The sequence below is a fragment of the Melospiza melodia genome, chromosome 4 (genome assembly GCF_035770615.1).
Source record: "Melospiza melodia melodia isolate bMelMel2 chromosome 4, bMelMel2.pri, whole genome shotgun sequence".
NCBI lineage: Eukaryota > Metazoa > Chordata > Aves > Passeriformes > Passerellidae > Melospiza > Melospiza melodia.
In genome coordinates, this window is record NC_086197.1 from 62,966,741 (window position 1) to 62,993,730 (window position 26,990).

At 37.6% G+C, this 26,990-nt stretch overlaps 1 protein-coding gene across 3 annotated transcripts; it reads left to right on the forward strand.

The window, feature by feature from the left end:
- RASSF9 (Ras association domain family member 9) lies at positions 1 to 26,990 on the forward strand. Of its 3 annotated transcripts, none has more exons than XM_063154940.1 (2): positions 1 to 157; positions 23,252 to 26,990. In XM_063154940.1, the coding sequence occupies exons 1-2, from the start codon at positions 48 to 50 to the stop codon at positions 24,525 to 24,527; spliced, it is 1,386 nt and encodes a 461-aa protein (XP_063011010.1). In that variant the 5' UTR covers positions 1 to 47; the 3' UTR covers positions 24,528 to 26,990. The 3 variants fall into 3 exon arrangements, with proteins under 3 accessions (XP_063011010.1, XP_063011011.1, XP_063011012.1); XM_063154941.1 differs by lacking the exon at positions 1 to 157 and adding an exon at positions 333 to 764; XM_063154942.1 differs by lacking the exon at positions 1 to 157 and adding an exon at positions 1,196 to 1,305.

Here is a 26,990-nt window from a genome sequence, read left to right on the forward strand (position 1 = left end):
CTGCTAGGCCGCATTTTCGAAGGTGCATTTAATCTCTAAAGGCTTCCATGCAAACAGCTCGTTTACTTAAAAGTCCAGGGAGAGCAGAGGGGCCGCAGCGGTCTTTTTCCCTTCATCTTCGCCGTACTCGTTCAACACCTTGTGAAGAAGTACTGAGGTACCGAGAAGGCAGGTTATTATTATGCACTGGGAACTGGTGCGGCAACTGCAGCTTGCCCTTCATTAACGTGCGTTTGAGCTGAGAGACTTGACCTGAAGTGGCTGGAGCCTCCCGGGGAAAGTTTTCAGTGCATTTGTGCGTGCGTGTGTGTGTGTGTGTGTGTGTGCGTGTGTGTGCGCCTTTACAGAGTTCCACACGGGAGCAAAGCCCCCTCTTTCCCATTTGCTGCCTGCTGCCCCGAGGGTGACAAGGCTGAAAGTTTAGCAAGTTCTGTGCATAACTCCACATCACAGGAGCAAGTGCGTATTCCACCTCCCCCTCCCCTTTCTTCTTCCTGCTTCTAAACACCTCCTTCAAGTTCGCAGTTGGGCAGGACTCCAAAGGTGCAGCAGCAGCAACAAGCTGGAGTTCAAAGTTAGCAGTAAATTGCACAACTTCCAGCTCATCGCTACGCTCGGTGACTGTTAACAAGCTGGAAGGCGCTCAGGCAAAAAAATAAGGGAGAAGGGAACACCCTCGAATTCTTTGGGGATCGCTGATGTTATGCCGCTGGGATCATGGCTCCTTTTGGAAGGAATTTATTAAAAACCCGGCATAAAAACAGGTAAAGTGCGTGGGTATGTGGAGGACAAGGTAGGGCGCTATGGGATGAATTATTTTGTACGCTTTTTTATGGTTCTGGGGGCAGGATGTGTTATCCGGACCGTGCCGCTGAACTCCGGGGCTCACCTGCGAGCGGCCGGGGGAGCGGAGGGGAGCGGGCCGGCGTGTGCCGAGGGAAGGGGCTTTTCCCCGGACCTGCCGTGCCCCTCCTCGCTCTGGCTCTCTTCACTCGTGGGCAGTATTTTCCCTGAGCGGGAGGTCGCTCTTCCGGACGTGGAGCTTGCCCGGCTGCTCCGGGGGAGCAGCGGCGGTGCCCCGCGCTGGGAAGGGGCGGCTGGCCCGGGCCGGGAGAACCGGCTGCAGCCCCGCGGCCCGCGTCAGCCCGGAGCTCTGCCCCCGCCCCGGGACAGAATCCAGAGTTTCTCACGGCAGGGCCGCGCTCCGGGCCGTGGCCCCGCTGCCCTGGGAGGTTGACCGGCAGCCTGCAATCCCTTCGGATCAAGCCCGTGCCTTATCTTGTCCGCTGGCTGTCAGCCTGGGAGGTAGGAGAGCATCGAGCTCTCAGCGTGGGGAGGCGGGGGAGATGACTTTTTGTTTGTTTGTTTGTTTGTTTGTTTTGTTTAGCCTTTAGTCCAGGATAGACTTGTACTGTATATATATACATATATGTATATGTATTTATTTTATTTTAGCTGAGAAAATTCTTCAGAGAGACTGCCGTGGTCCTTTGGTCTGCCACTGAGAAGTTTCTTTATGGGGACTTTGCCCCTTGCGCCGTACATGCTTCCACATGCCCCACACGCGGGCTGCAAAAAGGGGAAGGAAGGTTATGTAATCATGTTAGGTGCTAGGGTGGTACTAGGTTTTTAAGGAGTGAATTTGCTTACACCCTTATGGAATATACAGTGGCTGAGCCCATCTAGCTAAAGCTGAACAGAAACAGGTCGCTGGAATTTTGCCTTGTAGCAGATTGGAATACAAGCTGCTACATTGCCTCAATGAGAAACTCTGAAATCACTTGTAATCTCATCCCCATTTTGCCTAGTGCTCTTCACCAAGATTTAGTTTGTATTTAAAGGAATGCAAAGGATGAACTTTTCTATGGGGAATATAATTGAACTGTAAATAGTTTTGCAAAAACGTCCCATTTCCACGTTTGGCTTTTGGTTTTCACATTTGATATACTGAAAATTATTTGGGGGGGGCTTGTATTTGCTGGGATTGTGTAAAACTATTAAGTTAGTGTATTGAATATAAATTAGAAAGACTGTAATAGTAAATGTTTAAAAATTGAATACTATTTTAGAATTATTAATATTGTAGTTTACTGATTAAATGGCATATTTTGGTAATGTGCCTGAAAACAGTAAAACTTTGATATAATTCTCATGTGACCATTTTTTGTGTAGAAGATCTAGAAAGGTGGACATGAACTTTTCTATGAAATTGCTTTCCCATAGAGCTGGAAATTTATTAGTCTTAAAGTGGAAGTTTTGTTTCTGTAATCACTTACGTGAATAAGGATTAAATCACAAAGCACAGTTCCACTGTGTTCAACGGTGAAATTGTTTCTCTTTTGGGTATTTACAATATCTTCACACTAATTGCATCAATCTCATTATGTTTGCTGATGTGACGTTTTATTCCTCAGGAAAAGAAAGTCATAATCCAAAGCTTCAAATAGGCAATAAAAATTAAAATACCAAAAGAACCTTTACTGGTTCGTCTAGGACTTTCTATTCATTTTATCCTCACATCCCCAGAAATAAATAAACACCTCTAATGGCTGAGAGGCTTTCTGGCAATAAGAAGGGGCCTGTGTGACCAGAGGAGTGTAGGGGGAGGGAGCCAAGAACAAAGCAAACTACATACTTCTTGAGATGTGTCGTTATCTATTCAGATATTTAAATTTCTGCATGTTTAATGTTAGCTTTGATACTTTTGAGAATGCAACTTTGTTTATGCAGTTAGTAAAGTGATTTTGCAGTATGACTGAAGAGCTATGTAATAATTGTTTCTTATTTTAATTGTATCTTGGTGAACTCATTTGAAACCTTGAGAAGGGAGCTTAAAATCTTTGACTGTGTTTAGACCAGTAGTTGGAGAGTTAGAACTTGTGGCTCACTACTTTGTCTAACTACCTATAAAGAGGGACCAAAAAGGGACATACACAAATGTCTATCTTTATGATGCTGCTGCAGTTTTGTTAAATAGGCCTAGTGCTCATTCACATTTCTGGGAAACTCGGCTTTTTTCATTTTCTCTGGAAGTTCTTAATGACCATTTGCTGCATGCAAATATAACTCCTGAAAGTTGTAAGATAAGCAAATGAGGAATAAAATCTCTGTTTACATGAGGACATAAAGCTAAGTTGAGGTAACAAAGGTGGGTGGAAGGAGAGCCAGAAGGAAAATGAAGGCGTTACAGTCATTTGCTCAGATAACAAGATGACACCACTGTAATTAGTGCTTGTCTTGCAGCGTTGCCCAGAGGTTCCAGATCAGGTCCCTGTTTAATAGTAGGCTCTTCACATCCAGATTGTAAATTGTCAGTCTCTGCCCCTAAGACCTTATAGTTTAAACAAAGAGGTTACACTAACTGAGTCTTTGTCTGAGCAAGAGGCGAGGGACGTTGTCCATTATGCCACCAGTCTTTAGAGAAAGAAACTGAGATTAAACCTCAGAAAGACAAGGCCTGTGCTGAACTGCTGTTAGCATTTGAAAGATCTTCAGTCAGTATTACTCTCTTGGGCTTCTGAAATGTCACTAATAGAGAGACAGCACAAAGCCCATGTAGCCAGTAGATCACTTAAGCCCTTGTTTGATTTCAGGGGAGTGACCTCTAGGATTGCGACTCCAGCGTATGTTTCTTGGCAAGAAAGACAATAGTGATATTTTCATATCTTTTTCAAGAACTATAAGTAGTTTTTACAGTATTCTTTGTCCTTCTGTGACAACCAGAAGTAATCACAGTCCCCAGAATGTGTATGTGCTTGTCACTATGTCCCCAGGAGAACAATACTTCCAAGACACCCCACCCACTTACAAACTCAAATGTGCACAGCAGGGACAGGTTGTACCCTCTAAGGCAACAAAGGAAAAATGAAAGTTTCCTGCAGGACTAAGGCTCTGCAGCATGAATAAACTCAAGGAGATTTATTTTTATGCAGATCTCTTAAAGATGCTTACTTTGAGAGTGAGAGGAATGCTCGGCTCACATCACACTTCAGAAGTGCAGTGAGGGAAGGAAACGCTTAGCTGAAGGTGGAGAAAGAGAAAAGGCACTGACTTCTTTGCTCATAAGGTCTAGAATTGATTTGCACAGAGACAAAACAGCTCCCTATCCAATTACGAGAAATACAGAACACAGATACTTGCAGTGTTTAGATACCAAGGTTTCACATTGTACTCGATTTCCTGGTTCCTAAGCAGAACAGGAATTTATACTGTGCTGTTTTTCAGTAGGATTAAGACTTCTCTGCTCTTGGTGCTAGATTTGATCACTTTTGAAAATGGGTCTTTAGGTTTATTTAAATACTTCAAGGATCTATGCCATAGTGCAAAAACTGACCTCATTGCCATTTCTTTCATCACAACCACTTCCTTGGGTTTTGCACATAAGCCTCAGACAAAATTGTTGAATGTCTATTGTTTCATTTGTGTTGTAGCTGGGATCCTGAAAGGGAGAGGGTAAACATGATCCATCTTGATCCTGTAGGGCTGTCCTGTTATGTTCAACACCTTGAGAAATACATTTTGCCAGTGTACTTCATGCTGGTCCTACGTTTACTACAAAAGTTTGTACACTCTGTTGGCATGCAATAATTCTGAACCTGGAGTAGTGTTTCATGATTAAACAATTGTGTTACAAATCTGTTAATATTTAAATGTGTTTGCTGGTTTTGCTTTTCCTTCCTGTATTTTTTTCTACCTTTTATTGTTTACTATTTTCACCGTTTTCCACTTTTACTCACTGCCACAGAAGTTAGTATTTCTCTGTAGGAGGGAAAGACTTACCTTGCCTGCTCTTTAATTCTGCTTTTCTTTAATCAGCTCATCTCTGGTTCAGAGGTAGAGAGAAAGACCATGTATTTCCATCCAATGTTATGGATAGAAGAGGGAGTTCTTCCTGTCCTGACAGTCAGAGGCCCCTCCCCAGTGAGAGACACATTCAATTATTCTCTCAGTTTATATATTACAGTGCAGGGTAGTGAATTAGATTAGAGACTTCATCTATCTGATACTGACTTAGCATTTCCATGATCCCTCCCTTTCTCCCTCCCTCCCTCCCTCCAGTAGTTTCTCATTGCATCTAGTTAGCCCGGTGATTTGTGTATTGCTCTGAACATCTCTTCTGCTCTACCTACGGTTGAGTACGCCGCTGTACATTTTAAACCTTGATGAAGTTAAACTGAAAATGCGCAGCACTGAGGTTTGGACTGGTTAAGCTCTTGGAGATCAGCTGCTTGTCTGAATGAACTGTGTATGACCCACACTGTCAGTCTCATGGGATCATGTGAGATGTCTAATACTTCTCTTGGATGAGCACACCTGGATAAAAGTCCATATGAAGCTATAAAGGTGCTTTTTGATACAAGACTACAAGGTTTTTGGTATGTATGTTGGAGAGGGTAGATAAAAGTTTTGGAATCAATGGTGCTGCCTGTGTTAAATTTTTAGATTGAAAAGATGGTGCTTGTTTTGTAATGGTAGAATGCATTCTCTTTTACCTATTTTTTTAACTTTTCCCTGAGTATGAGATGTATTAGGGAGCTATCAAATAGTTCTAAAAGTTGTTCTTTTTTGAGCCAGATTTCATACATTATAATTTATTTTCTGGTCTTCCTTGGAAGCTTTGTCTCAGGGGTCAAAATGGTTGCACACATTTTCTAATAATCTTTGTACATATTTGTTCACTTCACTTTCAGGAAGAGCTTTTTGTCTAGCAAAACACTAACCTTATTTCTAAAGAGTTAATTATCTACTATTCCAGGAGGGCAGGCAGCAATTTCATCCTGAAGGAGTAAATAAAATGAGTAATAGAAGTGTAATACTACACCATCTAAGAGCATGACTTCAGTTAAGTTGAAGCTAATCTGAAAAACTAATATAGTGTAGAGTAGGCTGAGAGATACATTTCAGACAAAAATCCCATTTTTTTTTAGTGAAAGATTAAAAATTGGAAAAATCTTGCTGATCAATGGTCATTTCCTGTTTTACTGTTGAAAAACTATGTGCATGAAGAAAGACACATTGTTAAATATGTAATTAATTCAGTAGACAGAAGCAAATTCTCAGAGTTGGGCATTTTTTAAAATTATATTAACTTTAATGAAAGTCAGTGATAATCACAGAGTAGTACCTCCTGATTTACCTATGCTCAGAAAAAAAGTTTTTTGTTTGTTTTATATGAGTAATAACAACAATTTAAAACTCTGGTCTGAAACACTATTATTTGGAAACATTAACATCGCATATGCTGTACAAGCCTTAATTAGACCATCCAGCTTCTATATTTAGTTAGATGGTAAATCCTTATTAATAGTGGCAGAAAGGATGATGCAATATAAAAATGTTAAGACCACGCATTAGGTAAAGCCTGGGACTGAATGTTGGACATGCTGGGACCCAATTGTGTGCATAGGTAACTGGGCTGTTATTGTCACTTCTCTTGTTTCCCTTACATGTTATGGTACTCTTGAGATGATGACTTTCAGTCCTCTGTACAGTGTTTCCATGCTAGCAATTCCTCGGGTATCACACAGGACAAAACAGATAAGAGAGTTTCAGGAAGCCTTGTCCAGAAGAATACTTTTTTGAACACGCTTTTGGAATTTGATTCAAATAGGCTCCGGGATTAACCACATTACCTTTTCCTGGTTTGGCCTAGCCAGAAATACACTTACGGTGCAGGTGTTGCAATAGTGATAACGATACCAATTATTTGTGACCTCAAACACCCGATAAGCTTACATAGTTTTCCTTAGCAGTAATTTGGGTGTTAATATTTACATGCCTCAGGAAAATAAGTAGGACATGACTAGACAGTGTAAAATGTGTAGAAGTGCAGACTGTGAAAGCCAGTTAGTGTGAGAAGTAAAAATTAGATCTGTGAGTTCTTTTATTCTAGTCCTTCCGCAGTCCACTAAACATATATGCCATGCAGGAAAGTGAGAATACACTGTGGATTGTTTAGGTTTGATTTTATGTGATTTTTCTGAGGAATTTTTCAATGGTTTAAAATTTTCCATAATGTTAAAAATGTCTTGTAAGGAGGGTTTTAATGTCCCAGAAAGAGAAAGAAAGAAATGCAGAAATGCCATGAGCATCTTAATGTATTTTGAGGTGGTTTTGTGAAGTGAACAAAAGAAAAGAAAATTACCTGCAGAAACCAAAAAAAAAAAAACCAAACAGGTTCTTGATGGTAATGATAATAATTTGTCGTGTAATTGTATGTAATAATATGATAATAATATGTCATATAATGTGTTAATGAGCAAAAGACATCAAACTTGAAAGAAAAAATTTTAGTGCATGTTTGGTACATCTCTCATGCACTTTGTTTATACCCTTTATTTGAAGATGTGTTTCTCTTTCACCAACTTTCTTGTTTCATTCCCACTCCTGTATGCCAGAGTGCATTTTTTCCTATGTCAGTTTGAGACATTTAAATTGTAGTTTAGATGGTTCCTAGACATGCATTTTTGAGCACCAGCACTAGAAGAAGCCAAGCCATGTTGTAATCTTGGAGGTGATGTAAACCTCTGTTTTTCTGGGTTGTGGTTGCTTTTTTATGACTTTTTTCCACATTAATTAGTAAGTTGCAGAATAATCATAGGAGAAAAACGTGTTTATAGAGACAGTGTTTGCTGTGGATATAATACATAATTTCTTTATATCGAGGGTCAAAATCATGAATCTGATTGAGTTGCTTTCTTTATTCTTCACCCCTGTTTGCTCTCTTTCATTGATGGAAAGAGTTCTGAGTTACAAATTTTCCATCATAATGATAAATAGAATCATCTCTATTAAAAAGCAGAAGATTTTATTTTTACCTCCTTTTAATAACACAAAAATATTGAAGCTTAAAATAAATATGCAAAAGCATAATATTGTCATGTTCAAGGACAAAATCAGGTTCATGAAAATTTAATATTCTAATAGAAATTTTTTTTGGTCAGGTATAAATGTGCTTACCTTTCTTTAGCTTGTAAGGGTGTATGACCTCACTGGAATAATGCAGTTGAGTGAAGACTACTAATTTTTAAGAGAGTCTGCCCTTGGGTCTTGAACATGCAATTTGCTTTGTGTTAATAGATTCCATCATCCATGTAGAACATCTTACTTTGCTTTCCCCAACCTCCTTCAATTCAAAGGAATTCTTTCTACAGAGGGTATTTTCCACTGTGAAAGCACTTTAAAGCTACTATGTTTTTCAGAGCAACAATTGGGACGCTGTTTTGATGACCTAAAGTATACCTCATCTGCCACAGGAAGTTACCAGATTTTGCTCACTGATCAAAGAGGGGTTTAGTGATATTTATAAATGTGGGATCTTGTGCTGATCTTGTTCAGCTGCTGGTGTTTTGGTTGGTAAACTGATGTTCTGAACTGCAGTTTTGCTTGGACATTAGCTGTTGACAGACTTCCTCTGGACTGATTGCTAAGGCACTGGGTATATTTTTTAAACTTGATTATTGCCTGTATCTCTTGAGGCCACTTTGTTGCTAACATCCTGCTTTACTGAAAAGCTCTGCCCAAATTCAGTTTTCTAAGGACCGTCTAGGATTGGTATTGACTTTACTGCACTTTCCCAGACTCCTGGTACTTTAAGGATTAGGTAGATAACTAATAGTGTTTGTTTACCCATGGAAGTCCCTACAGGTGTCTGACAAAGATCTAAGTTATTTTTGGAACTGCAGTTGTGGATGGTCACAGTACTTTTGCTGACACTCACACTGCTCCTGAGATTCAAGTGCACAGTGAAACACAAATGTCAAGCTCCATCTCACTCTACTTAAGCCTACTGAAAATTTAGGTATCTTGTCATCTAGGTACTCTTTGTAGTTAATGGATACATCTAAACACTTCTGGAGGGCAATTCGTTTAGTCTTAGACAGGCTGTCAGTATGGGATTAGTCACCCTTTTGGAGGTGCCTATTTTATGCCACTGATTACAGAGGAAGGTCAGAAAATTATCTTTGCACATCTACATTTTTAAATAGCTTAAGGTAGATGATATGAGCACCACCCAATCACTTTTCATGGAGCATGCTCAGATTTGTAGAGAGGGTTATTAACCATCTTTTGCACCACTCATTTTAGAAATTAAAAAGGGAAACACGAGCAGAGAGGTGAATTATAGGTAGATATGTATGATTAAGGGAGAACCATCCTAATAGCATGGATGTCTTCCCTGACCCTGCCACAAAATTCCTACCTAGTTTTGGGCAAGACATATAAACCACAGTTTACAGAACTGGTTATTCACTGTGTGCTCATCGTTTGCTAATTCAGTGTCCTGTAAACTCTTTTTACATAAGGGCTAAGCAAAGGAAGTTTATGGATGTCTTGCTTTGCACGTCTGTGGATATCAATTCAGTTAGAGTGAGAACTTAAATGAGTGGATAGCTTTGATTTGTAAAAGGAAGTTCTTTCCCTACCAGAGTATGTGGAGATAAATTCTGTAATGTCAGCCTGAAGAGCAATTAAAAACAAGATGATAAAGGACATATATCAAAAGTTTGAATTTCGAAAAGTGTCCTCTAAAAGGGTTGTACCATACCTAGGAGAAAAGATACAAATAAAAAATGTGCACATATTGAACAAATGCAAGTGATAAGGACTAGTTTTATGAAGGTGCCTAAATGAAATTCCAGTCACCTAAGACAATTTTTAAGAACTTTAGATTTTTAAATTCTGACTGGTAACATTCCTCAGCCCCCTGTTCTTCTATCATGTTTTACACTGGTCTTGAACACCGTGGAGATTGTGCTTCCCTCATTATGCCTTATTCAGGAAAGTCCTGTGAAGTTATTCTAAATGGAAATTCTCTCAGTATTTCATCTTGAAACTGCTTAATTTTTCTACTGGCTTAAGTAAGCCAGCAGAAAGGCACACAAGGACAAGGATTAGTGTTGAAAGCTTCAGGGAGAGAAGGGAATCAGGTTTTGGGTTGCTGTACTAATTAATATTTCTGGTTTTTATGCAGCGAACATCTGGACATGATCTAACAGCATCTAAGTCCTGCCCTTTTGTTCATGTTTCTGACTGCTTTAGGTCAGTTCCTGACGAACTTGCTGGTGTCAGCAAACCCCATTGTTAGGAGTTCAACTCTTTTGTAGTACTTTCTGTGGAAGTCGAGATGTCCAAGTGAGCATTATGAATTTCAGCAGCAAAGGAGATACTTGAAAGTTATAATATTTGGTGTCTGCAATGTCTCAATATCTTCTGTGTCTTGACAAAACTGAGTACTGTCTCTTATATGGATTTAAGTGAGGCAAGTGACCAGTGTAGCAGAGAATGAATCTTTCTGTGGATACACTGAATCAAATTAATTTTTGTTGAACTTAAGTAGCAGTATCTGAAATTTTTCAGTCCTTGGATGCATGCTAAACATATTTCTTTGTGCTAAAGCATTTGTGCCTGGTAGGCATATATTCAGCATAAAAATGAATTTATGACAGCTTGCGTTAGATGTGATCACAGAATGCATATGTATAGCTCATGTACTGTCACATACATACAATAAAATATATTATAAACCCCAAATTATTGTATATATAATCAATACATGTAAAAATAGTCACTTCTGTAGATCTTATATTTATGCATCTACATATTACAAACCTGAGTACACACCAGCCTGTCAGAAGTGACAAACAGAATGTGCACGTGTCACAAAAGAAAGCTAAAAATGTGTATTTCTCCCAACATGACAGAGCTGTTCACATGGCAGAGGGAAGCATGCCTTCATCCACCTGTCACTGTGGTAACCACTCAGCTTATGAAGTACCTTGTTAAAAGGCCTTTTTATCCTCCCTGAGCTGTGAAGCCATCTGAGTTGCTCATATGTTGACAGGATCCCCACCTGCAAAGACATTTGGATATGTGAACTAAAGAAACATAGGATTAATTTGAATGTTGACTCAGTGTGACTTTCTGTGAACTAAAGACAACAAGTAGTTTGTAGTGTCTTTCTGGTGTCACAGCCTGCTTGGATAATCACTATGCTGCCACAGATGTGTCTCACAAGACTGGCACCATTATTTCTCGGGCCTGCCTTGGTCTTTGGTCACAGTCATGGAGCTGTGCTTAGCTTCACTGTGCCCACTGCAGATTTTGGGCCTGCATCTGCTCTCTCTGGTCATCACAGTTCTCTCGACAGAAGCTAGCACCTTTTCAGCTGCCTTAAACTTTTGAAGTTTCTTCCTAAACTGTTCACTCACATTTGGATGGCTATCTTAGATGGTTTAACAAAGCTTTTATCTTTATGGCTTAATTCATCATGACTCATTGGAGATCAGACAAGAAGCTCAGCTCCAGTGGGAGGGTTGTGATGGACAACTGACATGGTTATGAGCCTCTTCATATGGACCCAGGTGGAAACACATTATCTGAACTCATTATGTCTGTCATAGAACAGGTTTTAGGCTTAAGTCACAATTGTTCAAATATTTTAGGATTCACATAGCTTTTTATCTGAATCACATGGAATGTCTTTCCTCTGCAGTCATCTTCCTTCATCTTCTTACAGCTAAAAATTGGGACGGGGTGGAGGGGCTACTAGACACCATTCTCTGTAAGTCTCTCTTGTCTACACCTTTCTTCTTTGCATTAATTTAATATTTTTTTCATTACTCTTGGTAATCATTATGATCCAGCTTTAAACTTGCTTCCAGATAGCAATTCATCCCTTTTTGCCTTTCCTACCTGTATTGCTCAGCTGGCTAGAGCTAGTTTTGCAATCTCCTATGCCCTCTTTTTGCATATCCATTGCTTGGGGAGAGCACAGTTGGTGAGGTTAACAATTTATTTCATTTGTTCAGTAGCTTCTTTAGAAACGATGTGGTTATATTTCAGAGACCCTATCAGCCTGTGCCTGACTAACTACATATTGAAGCATTCATTGATAGGCAATTTTAGAAAATTACTTGAAAGCATGAGCTTCACAAATCTCTCAGTCTGACAATGGACAGCAAAAATGCTTCAGGTTTCTTTTATAAAAAATTATGTCCACTCTTCTCGTTAGCATAATTATTTATCTAGTACTCAATTTAGCTCTTTAGAATGAACATTTATATAAGAGTCCACTTCATTATCTCATCTTTTTTTCCTTTCAGCTCTTCAAATACTGTAAGAAATGGAACACATTTGTCACTGAATTGTTTTTCAGAAAGTTTGAGGCAGAAATTTAAAAGAAAAAAGAAAAGAAAGAATTTATTGTAAATTAAGTCTTGATAGAACATCCTTTGAAGTGATGTTTTTCAAAATTTTTTATTGAAAGCAAATGAAATGAGAAAGATCATGCAATGTAGTTTCAGAGTGGGGTGGTTCACTCTGTAAAACTGATTGCAGTACATATAGGAGAATATTAAAGGCCATCCTGTCTTTCTTCCTCCTAGCAAACTGTAGAGAGATACTTTACTGTTTCTTGTGATATACAAAAAAGCTGTGTTGACAAATCATTAGATTTTAAGAAGTTAGGAAAGGGTAATGATTGATGAAGTTGTTGAAGAGCTCTAAAGGCTTGCTGTAGCACAAAGAGCAATCCTAAGCCTCCTTTCCAGGCTCCTGGCTGTTCTCTGCCATTCCCTTTGCATTGCCGCTATTCTTGCTTGACACCATAGGACCCAAATGAGTATTTTTCTTACTTTGTTGCCCAAACCTGAGTTTAACCTTGGGATTGGCAAAAATAAACCGAGGACATTGCATTCATTATGAATGAGAAGAGCACTTGTCTCACTCTGTGAGACAAGTGCTCTTCTCAATAATAATGAATGCCATCAGAAGCAGAGAAGAGGTGCAAAACATGCACAGGATATAAGGATTCATAAGAAGGTAACCATCCCAGCCTGCTTCAGATCAGGGAGTATTGGAAAAATAGCATGAAGTCTTATTATTTCCTTGTCTCTATCTCATTCCATTATTTAACTTGCCTTTTTATCATCTGTCTACATTAGTATGCTTTGTTCATGTTTTGGCAGCTCAGCCCCAACCTCTGAATATTTTGTGTTTGTTTCTTCACTGAGAAAAATGTCAACAAAGGCAGGGGAGGGAAGCAGTACACTTTTGCCTTTCAACAAAACCTGAACTGAATTTCATGGAACCACAAAAAAAAAAAAAAAAAAAAAAAAGAAAAAAAAATCAAACCCTACCAAAAACCAAACCAAACAAAACCAAACAAAAAACCCCTTCATACTCTCGATGCTTGGAATTCCCCTCACTTCTTTGATCTCAAAAGCTCATAAACAACCAGGGTGCTTCTAAAAGGCTGTTATACAAAATCTAATGGGAGAAGTTAGATAACACAAATTTCTATTAACTTAACAGCAACTCTATCATTTAGAAACCTGTGTTCCAAATGAGCTGTAAATTATTCTGCTTCCTCTATACTACTGAAAACTACTGTACACATTCTGTACATTATTAATAGGAGCTCCATTAAGTTTATATAGTGTAGCCAGTGCTTAAATATGCATAGGCGCTTAAATTAAATACAGGAGCAATTTAAAAGAATGTGTTTTAGCAAAGTTCTTGTGGTAGATGAAAAGTACCAGCGGCATTTTCATGTGTTCACTAGTGAGAACTACCCACTGCTCAAAATTAAAATGTAGTATTTACAGTATTGATATTTCTAAACTTCTCATGTTGCTCATTAACACTGAGGAATTTGAAAATGCCTGTCTTCCCATCCCCCTCATCATGATCTAAAGAATTACTATCACTAAATATGTCAGTGTTTTTTTTGGCTCTGGAGTTTTTCCTGGATCTTCCATTCCTGTATAACAGCTGCTTCCTCAGTAGCAGTTGAACCAGACACATCAAAGCATGTTTTCCCAGTAAAGTAAATTGTTGATGTTACTGTTACTCATCTTGGAAAATATTTTGGTGGACGGCTAGTTCTTTTCTTCGTTTCTCAAGCCACCCCCTCCACTATGTTATGCTACTCCAAATACAGACCTGGTATGATAAACGTGTTACCTGTCATGACATTTTGTGCACACACCACGCTTGTTGGAATTCCAAACATTTTTTTGTCTAATATCCACTCACCAGCCTTATGACTTTGACTATACAATGGAGAAATGATGATTAGTCTGACAGGAAGGCAGATTTAAAGCAGGTGTGATTTATAGAGAATGTGCACCCTTAGGGGCAGAGGAAAATTTCAGAGGTAAGACAGGAGGAAAGGGCAAGGGCAAATGCAGTCTCCACTGCAGCCTTTGCACTTGCCTGTGATTGGAAGTGTAGACATGGTATGGGGCAGAGCTAATAAGTGAAGGGGAGGACCTAGTAAAATTTTGGTCAGCTTTGCTGAACATCTGCACTCAGTCCTTGCAAATGAGGTTTTGCAAACTAATATTGGCCATTGTAGCAAAGACACAGAGTCCTGTCATTATTCAAAAGAGCTGCAGGGGAGTGTTCAGGTTAATCCATCATAACTACTGCTCTTATCTAGTGACAAGGTGTATAATTCCTCTTACAGTGTCTCTTACTTCTGTCTTCTGTTAGTGCAGTATCCTGAGTTAGTGCAATTTCTTGGCTTATTTTCTATGTAGTACAAACTCTGCTATCCATCCACTTAGCAGATGATAGAATTACTGCTGTCAGCCCTTGCTGGTCCTTCTTCTTGGCTGCTTATTTTCATTTTTATCTGTTTAAAGTACTGTCAGGGCTTTTTTCCTTTTTTTATTTTTGTTAACAGGTGGTCCTTGTTCAGACAGACACCTGTTTCCAAGCAGTACATTAGAATGAAGCACATGATTTCCCATGGGATTTTTACCAAAGTCTGACATCTCAAGTCAGCAGCAGTCTGGTATGAATGAGTTATTTGCAGTAAAATAATTATCAGAATTATTTTCTTTAAACTGTCATACCTTTCATGTTTTCATTCTATAAAAGTAAGTAATGCTATCCCATTGCAATTCAAAGTTATTCCACTGAAATTTGACATAGACCATCAACGTAGTATAAAGTGTTTAGGTGAACAGGAGTTTCAACCACAGATCATTGCTGAATTGTAATGTTATGCAATTTTGTACAGTAGCTAAAGTGGTGGCATTTCTCTGCAGAAGAGATGAAGGATCTACTTGTAGTTTTAAGTACATTTTAAATAATTTTATATGAATAAATTTTAATTCATATTGGACATAATTTGCAACAGCTGTTGCTAATTCAAATGCTTCATAGAACCTTCCAAACAGTATGTGTATTTTGCTGAATTAAAAATTTATGCCTTTAAAAAATAACAGAAAAATGAACATTAAATTTATACGAGGAAAAAAAGTGTTATAACAAGCTAGTTATAAAAATAGTCTTTCTTTAATTTTTTTTCTTTTTTCAAATATCTGAAATATTTCAATTAGAGCATCCAAACTACCATGTATATGTGTATGTTTGAAAAATATCACTGGCTCACAAGATGCCTAATTTTCTGTTATTTTTAGTAAATGCCTATGTACATTTCTGTAAAGGAGGAAGTTTTATCATAGAGCAAGATTAAATGGATACAGAAGCAGATGGCAGAGAGAAGTTTATTTCTCTCTATAAATAATAATTACTTTGTTTTCAGAAGTTCTGTGGTGATCTTTCCAAGTCTTCCTGCAGTGTTGGGACTACACTGATTATCTGTATTGAGAGCTTTATTCTCACAGTTAACATACCAGTTCTGTCTTGCCATGATACCCTTCAGGTGACCTTTTCCCTGACTTTCATATGATGCAAAATGGAAGAAGCAGCAAGTTTCTGACACGTCATGTATGGAATTTCTGTGTCCTAAATGACATGGATATTAACTCTGCCTCCATTAATATTATTTTTAGGGACCTTTGAAGGGGAATGGTAATGCAGTTGGTTAATAGGCTCATATGAATCCCTAAGGCTTTGGAGTAATTCCAGCTTCAGTGGGTAGTGAGAGAGTAGCTACTTCCTCATTGCTGCCCTTAGGAAACTCAGAAGTGTGTAATGTACTTAGGCAGGAGGCATACCCAGCATAAGATTTGGCCTTTATTGCCTTTTGAATAACTTTACAGAAGGGGACAGAAAGTTAAGAGAAAAGGTGGTTTAAATGTAGATAGTCTGAATAAACATAATATGGACTTCCAACATGAGCCATTTATTCCTGAAAGGTTGACATACTTCTGACCCTAGCTTTCATATGGACTGTGTATTCTCTATACCTTTAATGTTTAAACTCACCTCTAAAAATCTCTTTGGATCAAATTAAGTTAGTTTCTTCCACACAAGAGTTGCAACACAGCCCCAACAGCTTTACACTTTTGCAAATTTCACAGATAAAAATCACAAAAAGCCAAAATATGTTTTGATCTTTTCTCTCATAATGCCCATCTATTATCTCATATTCTCTTATATATACACACACATTTATGTGGTAACATGCTGAGATTTTAAAAAAAGAAACAATAGAAGGAATGCGATAAAAGCAATAAAAACAATAAAAGCAGTGTTATCTAAATGGTATGTGATAAGGTAGGTAATTTCTATGCTTTGACTTCATATTTGGTATTAACTTCATATTAGGTCAGAAGTTTGGTAGAAAGAGCGTTACCACACCATTTCCACAGAATCATTAGACATTAGGAAAAGTTTCTTCACTGAGGGTGGGGTTGGGTACAAAAACAATCTCTCCAAGGATTTGTTCATGGCACCAAGCCTGTCAGAGCTCAAGGAGCTTCTGGATGATGCTCTTAGTTACATGGTTTAATCTTAGGTAGTTCTGTGAGGAGCAGGGTGTTGGAGTCGATGATCCCTTTGAGTCTCTTTCAGTTTGAGATATTCTGTGATTCTGTGGCTGAAGTTTGCCCTTATATACCCTGACATGTAGGAGTCACTGGTATCAGAAGCTCTCAAATTACATGTAGCATGTGCCCTGTGCTACAATTATAGGCCGTTTGTGTCAAGTAGGTAGTATTGTAATATTGGCTTATTATTTCCAGCAAGTAGATACATAATTAAGAACTATCACATTTTTGATTGATACCTTATCTTTGATGATAGTTATAGCTCAGATCTAAGAGATAACAGAGATTAATAATCTTGGCACTGAGATAACAAGGTTTTTAGAAATTTCAGGAAAACAAGGCAAGTTTTCTCTGAGCCCTTCCCATGGAAGAAGCGTCTGTGGGTGATGAGGAGAGACCATACATAGCACAGACACATACTTCCCAATAGGCGTATGTATGTGCCCCAGCAGCGTGCTCAAAGACCAGCTCCTTGGAAACACTAGGTTATTAAATACCTAGTGTGTCTTGTTTTCCCAGGATGAGACGTGCCATTGTGTCGCAGCATTCTCAAAGGAGAGCAGGTGGCTCCGGCACTGAGCAGGCCTGGCTGGGACGCTGTTCCCCCCTGTGCAGCATGGCAAGGGGGAGATGCAGCACTGAACCCCTTGCTGGGGAGCTGGGAGCGTGCGGCTCAGCGAAGAACAGAGGGGCTGCTGAACAACACGGGGAGCCCTGCAGAGCCCTGCCTGGGTCTCCCTGAAAGTGCTGCATTTTTTAGTGGACTCCAGGGAAGCACCTAGATGGCAGATCCTGAATATATTGGCGAGGGCTCCACTGCAAGGACACAGTAGGAAGCAGCAGGATTGTCTCTTAGAGCCTTTTTGTCTTCTCCATTGAAGAAAGTGAATTGTTCTTGGTGGAATCTTGGCATAATGTAGAGTTTGCTTAAGGTTTAGAAGCATTTTGATCTTACTCTGGGAAGGTCAGGGCAGCAGCATACCTACATACTCTGAGGACCCCACCACAGCCGTCTGTCAGTTATAAAACACAATTATCATCTGATTTGTTGCAGATTAGACTGTGCTGTTGGAGAGGGCTTAGGCTGTCATACAATAAAACACTATTTTCCCAAAAAATCAGCGAAAAAATGACTAAGATATTTTACACAAATTACTTTCTAGCATGAGCTCTTTGATGGAAAATTTATAAATTATTAGGAGTTCTATGCATTTTCAAGGAAAAGGTTAATATATTGCTTGGTGAGTGATCTATTTTCACCAACTGACATTTATTCCATTTAAATTATTTCAATGACTGGGAAGAGACAACTAGTAAAATTTTTAGTCATCAGCATAATCTCATGTTTGAATTCGTTTCCAAAATATTTTTACATCTGTTAATCAGTTTGATCTATTTTCACAGAAGGTGTGTCAAGAAATAAGGTAATATTGAAAAAGGAATTAAATTTTTTTTTTGAGCAGGAAAATCTAAAAATAATTTATTGCAGTGAAGGGAGTCAAGGTTATCTATGCTTTTTTTTCAACAAAGAGAAAGTATTCTTTTAGTGTCCATTATATTTCAGAAACACTGCATTAAGTTGCTAACCATATGATATGGAAGTGATCTAGTTCCAATAGAATGTTTGCAGAAATTTGACTAGAAAAAGAAGCATCTTGTACACATGAAGGTGAAATTATAAAAAGTAGGGAGATCCCTTTATTTGATTGGTATGATGAGTTGTAAAACTGATATATTACATATTTAGGAAGACTGTTTCATGAAGGCGAACAATTATGTTTGATATGTATATTTTTGGGCCAGATATACCTTAAAGTCAGTGAATATCAAAAGTGCCCCTTCCAGCATTTAGGCATTTGTGACATAAGTAAATGTTTTTGTTTTGTCTATACGTTGCTGGAATGTATTACCTTCCCCTAGGCCTGAAGAATAAATTAACAAATTATATATCTGACACACAACACTCAGGTTGTGCTGGTGTAATTAAGACTGTGTGAGGTCTAGAGCATGATTTGGGAGGATGGGGTTTTGGGTCATCTTGAAGAGAAACAATGAGCAGAAGGCATGACAATAGTAATCAAATCAAGCAAACAAAAACATGGGAAATGTAGTTTTTTCCATTATTAAGTTTAAATTCCCATCTGGTCCTCAGTAATTAGTGGCTTTGTAAAAAAAAAGTATAGACTTGCATCTTGTTGTTATCATCAAGACTTTATAATCTTAGATGTATAAGCAGAACGCTTCAGTGATCAATTCAAAGAAACAGACTTCAAAACAGAGCTGAAAGCTACAAAGCCTGTTTACTGCAGCATTATATTTTTGAAAAAATATAAGTTGCCTAGCTAGTTTTGAAGAAATTGTTATTGTGGTCGTCAGGAAACCCAAACATTTAAACTGGAAAAACACTTTGGCTGTTACATTCCTATTAACTGCTAGGTTATTAAAAATGTTAGTTCTTTTGTGTCCTTTACAAACTGCAGGACAGGAAATTCAAGGAACCTGTAAATATGAGAAGGTCACCTCTCTGTTTAAATGACTGTTTAAAAGCAGATCTTGTTCCTGAAGATTAAAACTTTTAGTATTGAATCTCAGGAAAAAAAAAAAAAAAAATTCCTGTCAATGACCAAAATTTATTCAAGATCTCTTTCTTATTATTGAAGTGAATTAATGGATTTCCTGATATATTACTGGCTAAATTGAACAGTGAAGGTCTAAACTAAGTTGTGAAATTATGATGTGTAGGTGCCACATTTAGTAGTCTGTACTAAATCAAGTGCTGCTGTAACCATTTTTGTTACATTTCTCTCAGATAAACCAGAATCTTAATTAATCTCACCTGAATGAATCTGATTGGGTTAATCTCACCTGATTTCAGCTACCTGAAAGTGAGCTATTTGATTGAAGGTGGCCACATAAGTCTCTTGTAGTTGATGAAAGAGAGAAATAGCTTCCTCTGACGATCATCCCCAGTGATCAAAGATGGGCTAGGCAGTAGGGATTCTTCTTGGAAGTCTTCTCTTAATGAAGAGGAATTTTGATGTTGAATTTATACTGAAATATTAACTTTCAGATTAATTCCACTTCATAAATGCAGAATCTGCTCTTCACTTTCTATGAGGAATGTGCAGTTTAACAAAAGATATTTCCTAGTACTGGCATCTTCTTGCATCCTGAAAGCAAGTTTTTAGTGATTGGTATTCTGTGACTGACACATTTCATTTTTGTTTGGACTTACCTGAATTAACTATGAAGCAAGAATTATACAATACTTTTTACTTGAAAGGTCCATGGTAATGTTCCAGTTTACCATTTTTAGTGGAAGATAATAAAGAATCACTTTTGATATTTTAGAATATATTAGAATTCCATGGCAATGTAAGATTATAAATGTCTGGCTAATTATTTTTGCTTAGAAGTGAAGATCAAAAATTGAGTGACTGAATAAAAATTAAGATAATATCTATTGAGACAAACACATAGAAGAATTAAGGAAATAATTTTTACTTTACCATGTTGCTTTGATCCAAGAATTACAGAAATGTTCAGAAATTCTTTTAATTTCTTCTCTCATTTTCTGTAAAATATGACCATATAATTAAAAGATGTAGGTATATATATTATATACTTATATATTTGTAAGTACTTATTTTCATGTATAAGCTGCTGGGTTTCTTTGTGTACCTGCATGTGCATACATTATCCAATTGTGCAACTAAGTTACATTTTATAGGCAGAATAAAGAACAATCCTTCTCCAAGAAAGCTGAATGCAAACTCTGGGCATGCAAACTGAAAAAATTACAGGGGGTGATAAACAGCTAGAAAAGTGTTGAAAACAGTAATTTAAAGATCTTATTTCTACAACCATATTGTTTTCAGGGATCCTGTAGAGATTGCTTTACAAAATACAGTGTTTCCATCAGAAGTTTGTTTAACTCCTGCTGAACTCTGTGGGAATTCCATATAAGAAAGTATAGTGGAAGAATTTATCAGTACAGTAATGATGGGATGTCTGGGGGGTCTGCAGCTTTATCTGAATATTTGCTAATAGCACAGAGAGAAACTGGCTTCATAAGGGAACTTTAAAGGAGCCAGAAGAGACAGTAGGCTTCTGCTTAAGCCACATAATCAGTTACATACTGAAAATACTGAGTAGGAGAAAACATGCCAATCAAATAAAAACAAGAAAAAAGAAATAGGAATACTTTTGATTTGAAAACAAATTGCATAAGAGACTCAGAAGAATACTAGAAGAGACAAAATTCATTTCCTGAAATGTATTTCCTAATTGCAAAAGAAATCAGGAAAAATACAGACTGAATTTACTGCCTCAGAGTCCCCAGTATGGTATTTTTTTATATTTTTATGCCTCTTTTTATTTTCAGTACTTTTATAAATTTAAATTCAATGACTGGTAATACAGTTGAATTTGTAAATCAATTATTTAGGCATCAGTAGTGAACATGGTTTGAGGCACTGTGGTTTTCATGATTCATTTTGCATAATTTTATGCATAATAAATTATTTGTTGCTTTTTTCCATTTCATATCTGTAGTGTAAAGCAAATAATGAGTTATTTTTAGTCACAGCTGACTTGCGTTGCAACTGGCTATTTACCTGAATTTTGCTTAACTGCCAATCTGTTAACAGAAAAAAATATAGCATCCTGCAGATTGTAAATCTCAGAGGACTTACAGATATTGATTTTTTAGTGTGTGACATACTTCACCGTAATGCCATTTAATCTAATATCATTCTCCATTCCTTCCCCCCCTCTTAAACTTGAATATTACTCTTTCTTAGTGCCACTTTGCCATTTTCTGTGTCTGTGATATGTACTTTCTTATCTTGAGAAGTAGTTTATGAAAACATCAACTTTTTGAGCACCAGTTTCAAAAAATAATTATTGTAAAATGCTGGTCTGTGAGGGGGAGCTATTGGAGAGGGAAAATGATGCTATTACTCAGAGTCATCTACCAAAACACACATTTTCAGAGAATGTTCCAAGACCTGAAGCAATGTACTTGGACAGAGCTCTCCTGTGCAATAATACTAATAAACTTACACTTGTCAGTTTTATTAGTATTCATTTGTAGTTTCCTTTCTTTTAAGGATTTTTGCCTCCTGGTCAGAGTGGCACCTAGAGCTGAGTTCAATTTATTGGATTGCAGTATGTCTGTCATGTTGTGTAATAATTAGGAAAAACGAACAAGCTGGATTGCTTTACTAATCATAGGGTGTAGCTGTAATTAAGCCAAATAAAACTCCATGCTTACTACAACTCAGAAGACTAAAAGAAGTTCTGTGATAAGTAGTCCTAGATGGAAACATGCTCTATTGCACCCTTTGCATATGGTCTGAATAGTTATTTTCCTTTTCAGGCTTTCTCTGTCAGACTAGGTGAAACCTCATTCATTCAAATTAACTGCAAGGCATTCTAGAAAATCCAAAGACATGTTTTCCTCAGGGAATTTACTGTTTTATCATTTTGTGCAAGAGGTGAAATCATCAGGTCTGGGCATGAAGAAAACTATTCAAGTGGAGTCTTGAGGTCAGGAATAACCAGGCAACTCTGCCAACACAGGCCCACAGCAGTCCAGGACCAGATGGGGGCAAACCAAAGAATTAGCTGTGGAGTGAACTTCAGCCTTTGGTCGGCTGAATTGCTGTCTAGGCAATGGAGCTACAGAAACCATAATGGGATCTCAGACGCCTGGAGTTGGATATCTCAATGTATAAGGAAGTACCAGGTTAATAGCACATTCATTGTAATTCATAAACAAACAAGTAAATAAACAACTGAATAAAATAACTTTTTTCCTTTTCTTACATTTCTGTAGAATTTCTAATAACAAAATAAAATGCAGACCCATGTATGTATTCTTTTGCAGCTGATATTCTCTCACAACTCACTGGAATTCAGACTATTTGGTACTTCAGGAAGAGCAACAAATTTCTTGACACTTATTAGTGAAAAAAAAGAAAAACAATTGTTTTTATGCTTGTGTAGGTGCAAGTGTGGCAGAAGAGCTATAGATTTATCCTGTTGTCAGATTCATTGGTGGTATTCAGTCATCTTCCCTCAGTCCATCTATGTTCAATGCATTCTTCCCTTCAGAAGCCATTTCTAGTGGCTTAGAAATGTCTGAGCAGTCTTTGTAATGAGAACAAATATGAAGATCCGAAAGCTGTGCTCTCCTAGGTCAGTCTGAAAGTGTAATGCAGATTGCCAAACTTTAATGCACTCTTACTAGGTATACAAAACCAATATTTGATAAAAGACATTTTGCGAGATTCAGCTGGCCTAGTAATAATACTAAAGCAGTAGTCAATTAAAGCTATTACTTAATCCAAAGACATTTCTTCATGCAATTTAAGCAAGTATGTTGCCTTGTACAACAATACAGGAGTTTTTCAATGTGTTAGTCATATCAAAATTATAGTAGTTATTCATACTGTCTCTGCCATTGATATGTAATTTATACTTGGTCTCTTCTTGCTTTCCAGATCTCCCAGCAAGGACATGGCATCAAATGAAAGAGAGATTGTGGTTTGGGTTTGCCAGGAGGAGAAGATTGTATGTGGCCTGACAAAGCGCACAACTTGCTCAGAGGTGATTCAAGCACTGCTTGAGGAGCATCAGACAACATTTGGAGAGAAAAAGGTCCTTTTTGGAAAACCTAGTGATTACTGCATTGTAGAAAAATGGAGAGGCTCGGAGCGAGTACTGCCTCCCTTGACAAAGATTCTGAGACTTTGGAAGGCCTGGGGGGAAGAGCAGGCTAATTTGCATTTTGTATTGGTAAAGTCAGATGCTTTCCTCTCGTTTCCATTGTGGAAGACAGCTGAAGCCAAGGTAGTACAAAATGTAGAAAAGCAGTGGGACCTCAGTCCAGCAAACTACATGAAGATGTTGCCAATAGACAAGCAAAAGAAAATTGTGAGGAAGACTTTCCGGAAACTGGCCAAGCTTAAGCAGGACAGTGTTCAGCAAGAGAGAGATAATATGGAGACACTGATTCATCTGATCATTTCTCAGGATCATACCATTCATCAGCAAGTCCTTAGAATGAAGGAACTAGACATGGAAATTGAAAAATGTGAAGCAAAATTCCATCTAGATCGTGTGGCAAATGATGGAGAAAATTATGTGCAGGACTCGTATTTAATGATCAATACAAGTGAGACTGAGCAACAGGGGAGTAGGCCAGATGATCAAAAAGAGATGCATGACTATTTGAGCAAAAGTGAGGGAATTTTACAAGTTGAAGAGAGACTGAAACACCACAAACAATTAATAGAGAACCTGTGTGCTGAAATTGAAAGAGAAGTACATGGTATATGCATGGAAAAAAACGGAGAGTCTGTTCGCACAGAAGGAGCAGCTAATGCTGAACTGGAAAGCTCAGATTTGGAAAGTGTAAAATACGAGCTTGAAAAAAGTATGAAAGATGGTCTGAGAATCAACTCATACCTGAGCTGCATTCAGAAAGAACTTACATACAGGGACTCACTGCTTCAAAAGAAGGAAAAAGAGTACGAACTTCTTACAGAAGAATTTAATTTACTACATGTTAAGGACAACATTGAAACTAGGCTTCAATCAAATGAAGAGCCATCCAAGGGTAGTGGCGTCTCCAGTAACAGCATTGCTGTTCCTGACTTTGTTCATAGACTGACTAATCTGGACATAAATGATACAGACTCTGACACTGGAATCAGCTCTACACACAGTCAGGACTCTGAAATAACTGCAGGGGACATGGTACTGTTGTCAACATAGTTGAAAACAGTTACGTATTTTTTAGAATTTTATTTTGGAGGATATTTATAAGAATTAGTAAACCTGTTGTCTTGAAAGTTAAGCTCTTCAAGGTATTAAAGCTGTGGCACTGCTTTAGCAAAGTAAAGGGTGTCTATTTATGTCCTTAATAGTGTACTTGTGCTAGAATGCTATGTGCTAGAATGGGTTAACTGGTAAGCGGTGCAAAGTTGTTGACTTTGCTGCATCAAGACAGACTGTTTAGACTTTGTAATGTTGATACTTGGTGAAACGGGAGCATTCTGACTTTCTTGGACCGAAAGTTTGGAGATTTCGTATCCTTTGGTCTTTGGGTCTGTTCCTGCATCTCCCTAACTTTTTAGGAACGTGAAGTAGAGACTAGAGAAAACTAGACCAAGAGCTTGATTTTCTGCTCTGTTACATTAGCTTTATACAGATGGAGTTCCTTGCTATGAAGTTGCTGTAAAAGATTTTATAATTGAGCGTTTAATCTGTTAAAAAATAGTTTTTATGATAATGTAGAGCAGAAGAAATATAATTGCATTTATGCTGTATTTTAAAATTTAGTTTATATATAATATCAGGATGATATTTTTAAAAACTCCTAAGTCCCATGTTAAAAATTACCTTCCACATATGGGTTTTTAATTTTGATTCTCTTTCAGCAGCTTTTATCTGCTTTTAAGAGTCTTAAACCCCCTACTTATCTGTTGTTACCCTGTAGTTGCCCCAGTGATGTTTAAGTCCACAGAGTTCCTGCCAGCAGGCATGTCAGGACTGTTTATGTCCTGCTTATGCGAGACGCTGAAATCCCAGGCTCACGCCTAACCCTAGGGGCATTTTCAGCAAGGCTTTCTCCTGCCTATCTCACCGGTTGGATCCAGTGTCTTAAGCCTCCTGAAATCATGACTGCAAAAAAAAGCGTGGCAGAAGCAGCAGGTAGGAACCAGATATTTTAGTCTCTGGCTAGACATTGTTTCCCAATAGCTAGCTAGCAACTATTTTCATATAGCAAGTAGGTTTTCAAATCCCATCTTGTTCTGTTTTGGTGCAGGAGCCTGTAAATCCTGCTTCCTCAGTGGGGACTTTGGGATACAACTAAAACTGATCCCCTTTATATAGTTAATAAAATATTTGGCTCCAGGTAAAATAAAAAAAAAAAAAAGGAATGCAAAACATGAGAATTTTAAATCTATGTGGTTAAATCAATTTTTTTCCTTTAAGATATAGTAGTTTATCTCAAACCCTTCTCCAGCATATTGCTGTAAGTCCAAAACAAAGCTGTAGAATTTTATTGTCTCAGTTACCAAATAAGATTTTTAACTCTCTGCTAGAGGCTATGCTAATGGAGACCACATGCATAATTTCTGGGTTGTCATGTTCATATTTTGCAGATCAATCTGTTTAATACTTTTGGTTAAAAGAATTGAATGGAGAAATAATTACAATATTTCTGAATAAAGTTCAGTTCTGCAAAATTCAAAGCAATCATGGAATTGACAGCCTGCAAAGTAAGAAAATGGACAGTACCTAGAAGGTGTAAATGTAAAATTCTTTCAGATACACGGCTTTCTTTTTCTTTAATTTTCTTCTCCTGTCTGTCAACCATGTGTTTTCTAAAATGGCCAAAGTGCTAGGACTGCTGATTAGCACATATTTAATGCAGAGAAAAAAAAAAAAAAAAGGAGAGAAAAAGCCTTTTCTGAAAAGAAAATTTTTGTGGTTTATTTGTTGTGGGTTTTTTTCCTAATCCTGGCTATTATAAATAGTTTCTCTTTCAGCAAACCATGCTAGTTGCCTTAATATATTTTGTATTGTATTTTTTTCAAGCAATGTTATTTGAATGCTTCAATAATAATTTGTAATATTTAGACTCATCAGCTCCTGATGAAAACATGATGTATGAAATATATTATCTTATCTTTGTAATAATTTATTAACGCAACTCTGCATCTGTTGACCTCTGTGGTATCACTCTTAAAAGTAGTTAAGCCCAGAGCTCTGAATGCTGAGAGTAGACTAATGTATTCTATGAGTTCTTATGAGTTTAGTTACCAATAGCTACAATTTCTATTGAGTCATTTTTTTTTTTATATATATAATTACTTAGAGGATAGAGAATTGAAACAGAGTAATATACACAGCTGTGCAGGCTAGTACAAGACCCGTGGGGCAAAAAATTAATTTCCACTCATACTCTACCAGATTTATTTTGCTCATAGGAACTTGTGCAGATTCTCTCAACTGATCTTTATCCACACTCAGTGGTTGATTGTACCTTCCCCGCAACTTCTAGGCCTTAAGAGTATCACTGTGTTTTAAGAAGAAAATAGTTAAAATAGGTTGAGAGAGAGTATTTCTTAAAAAAATTAAACAATATTAAAAATCCAGTGTTTTGAAGCATTTATTTGAAGTTTGTACTTTGATATCTCAAATAAACTTTTTTTCTTTCAGAATTTAGAA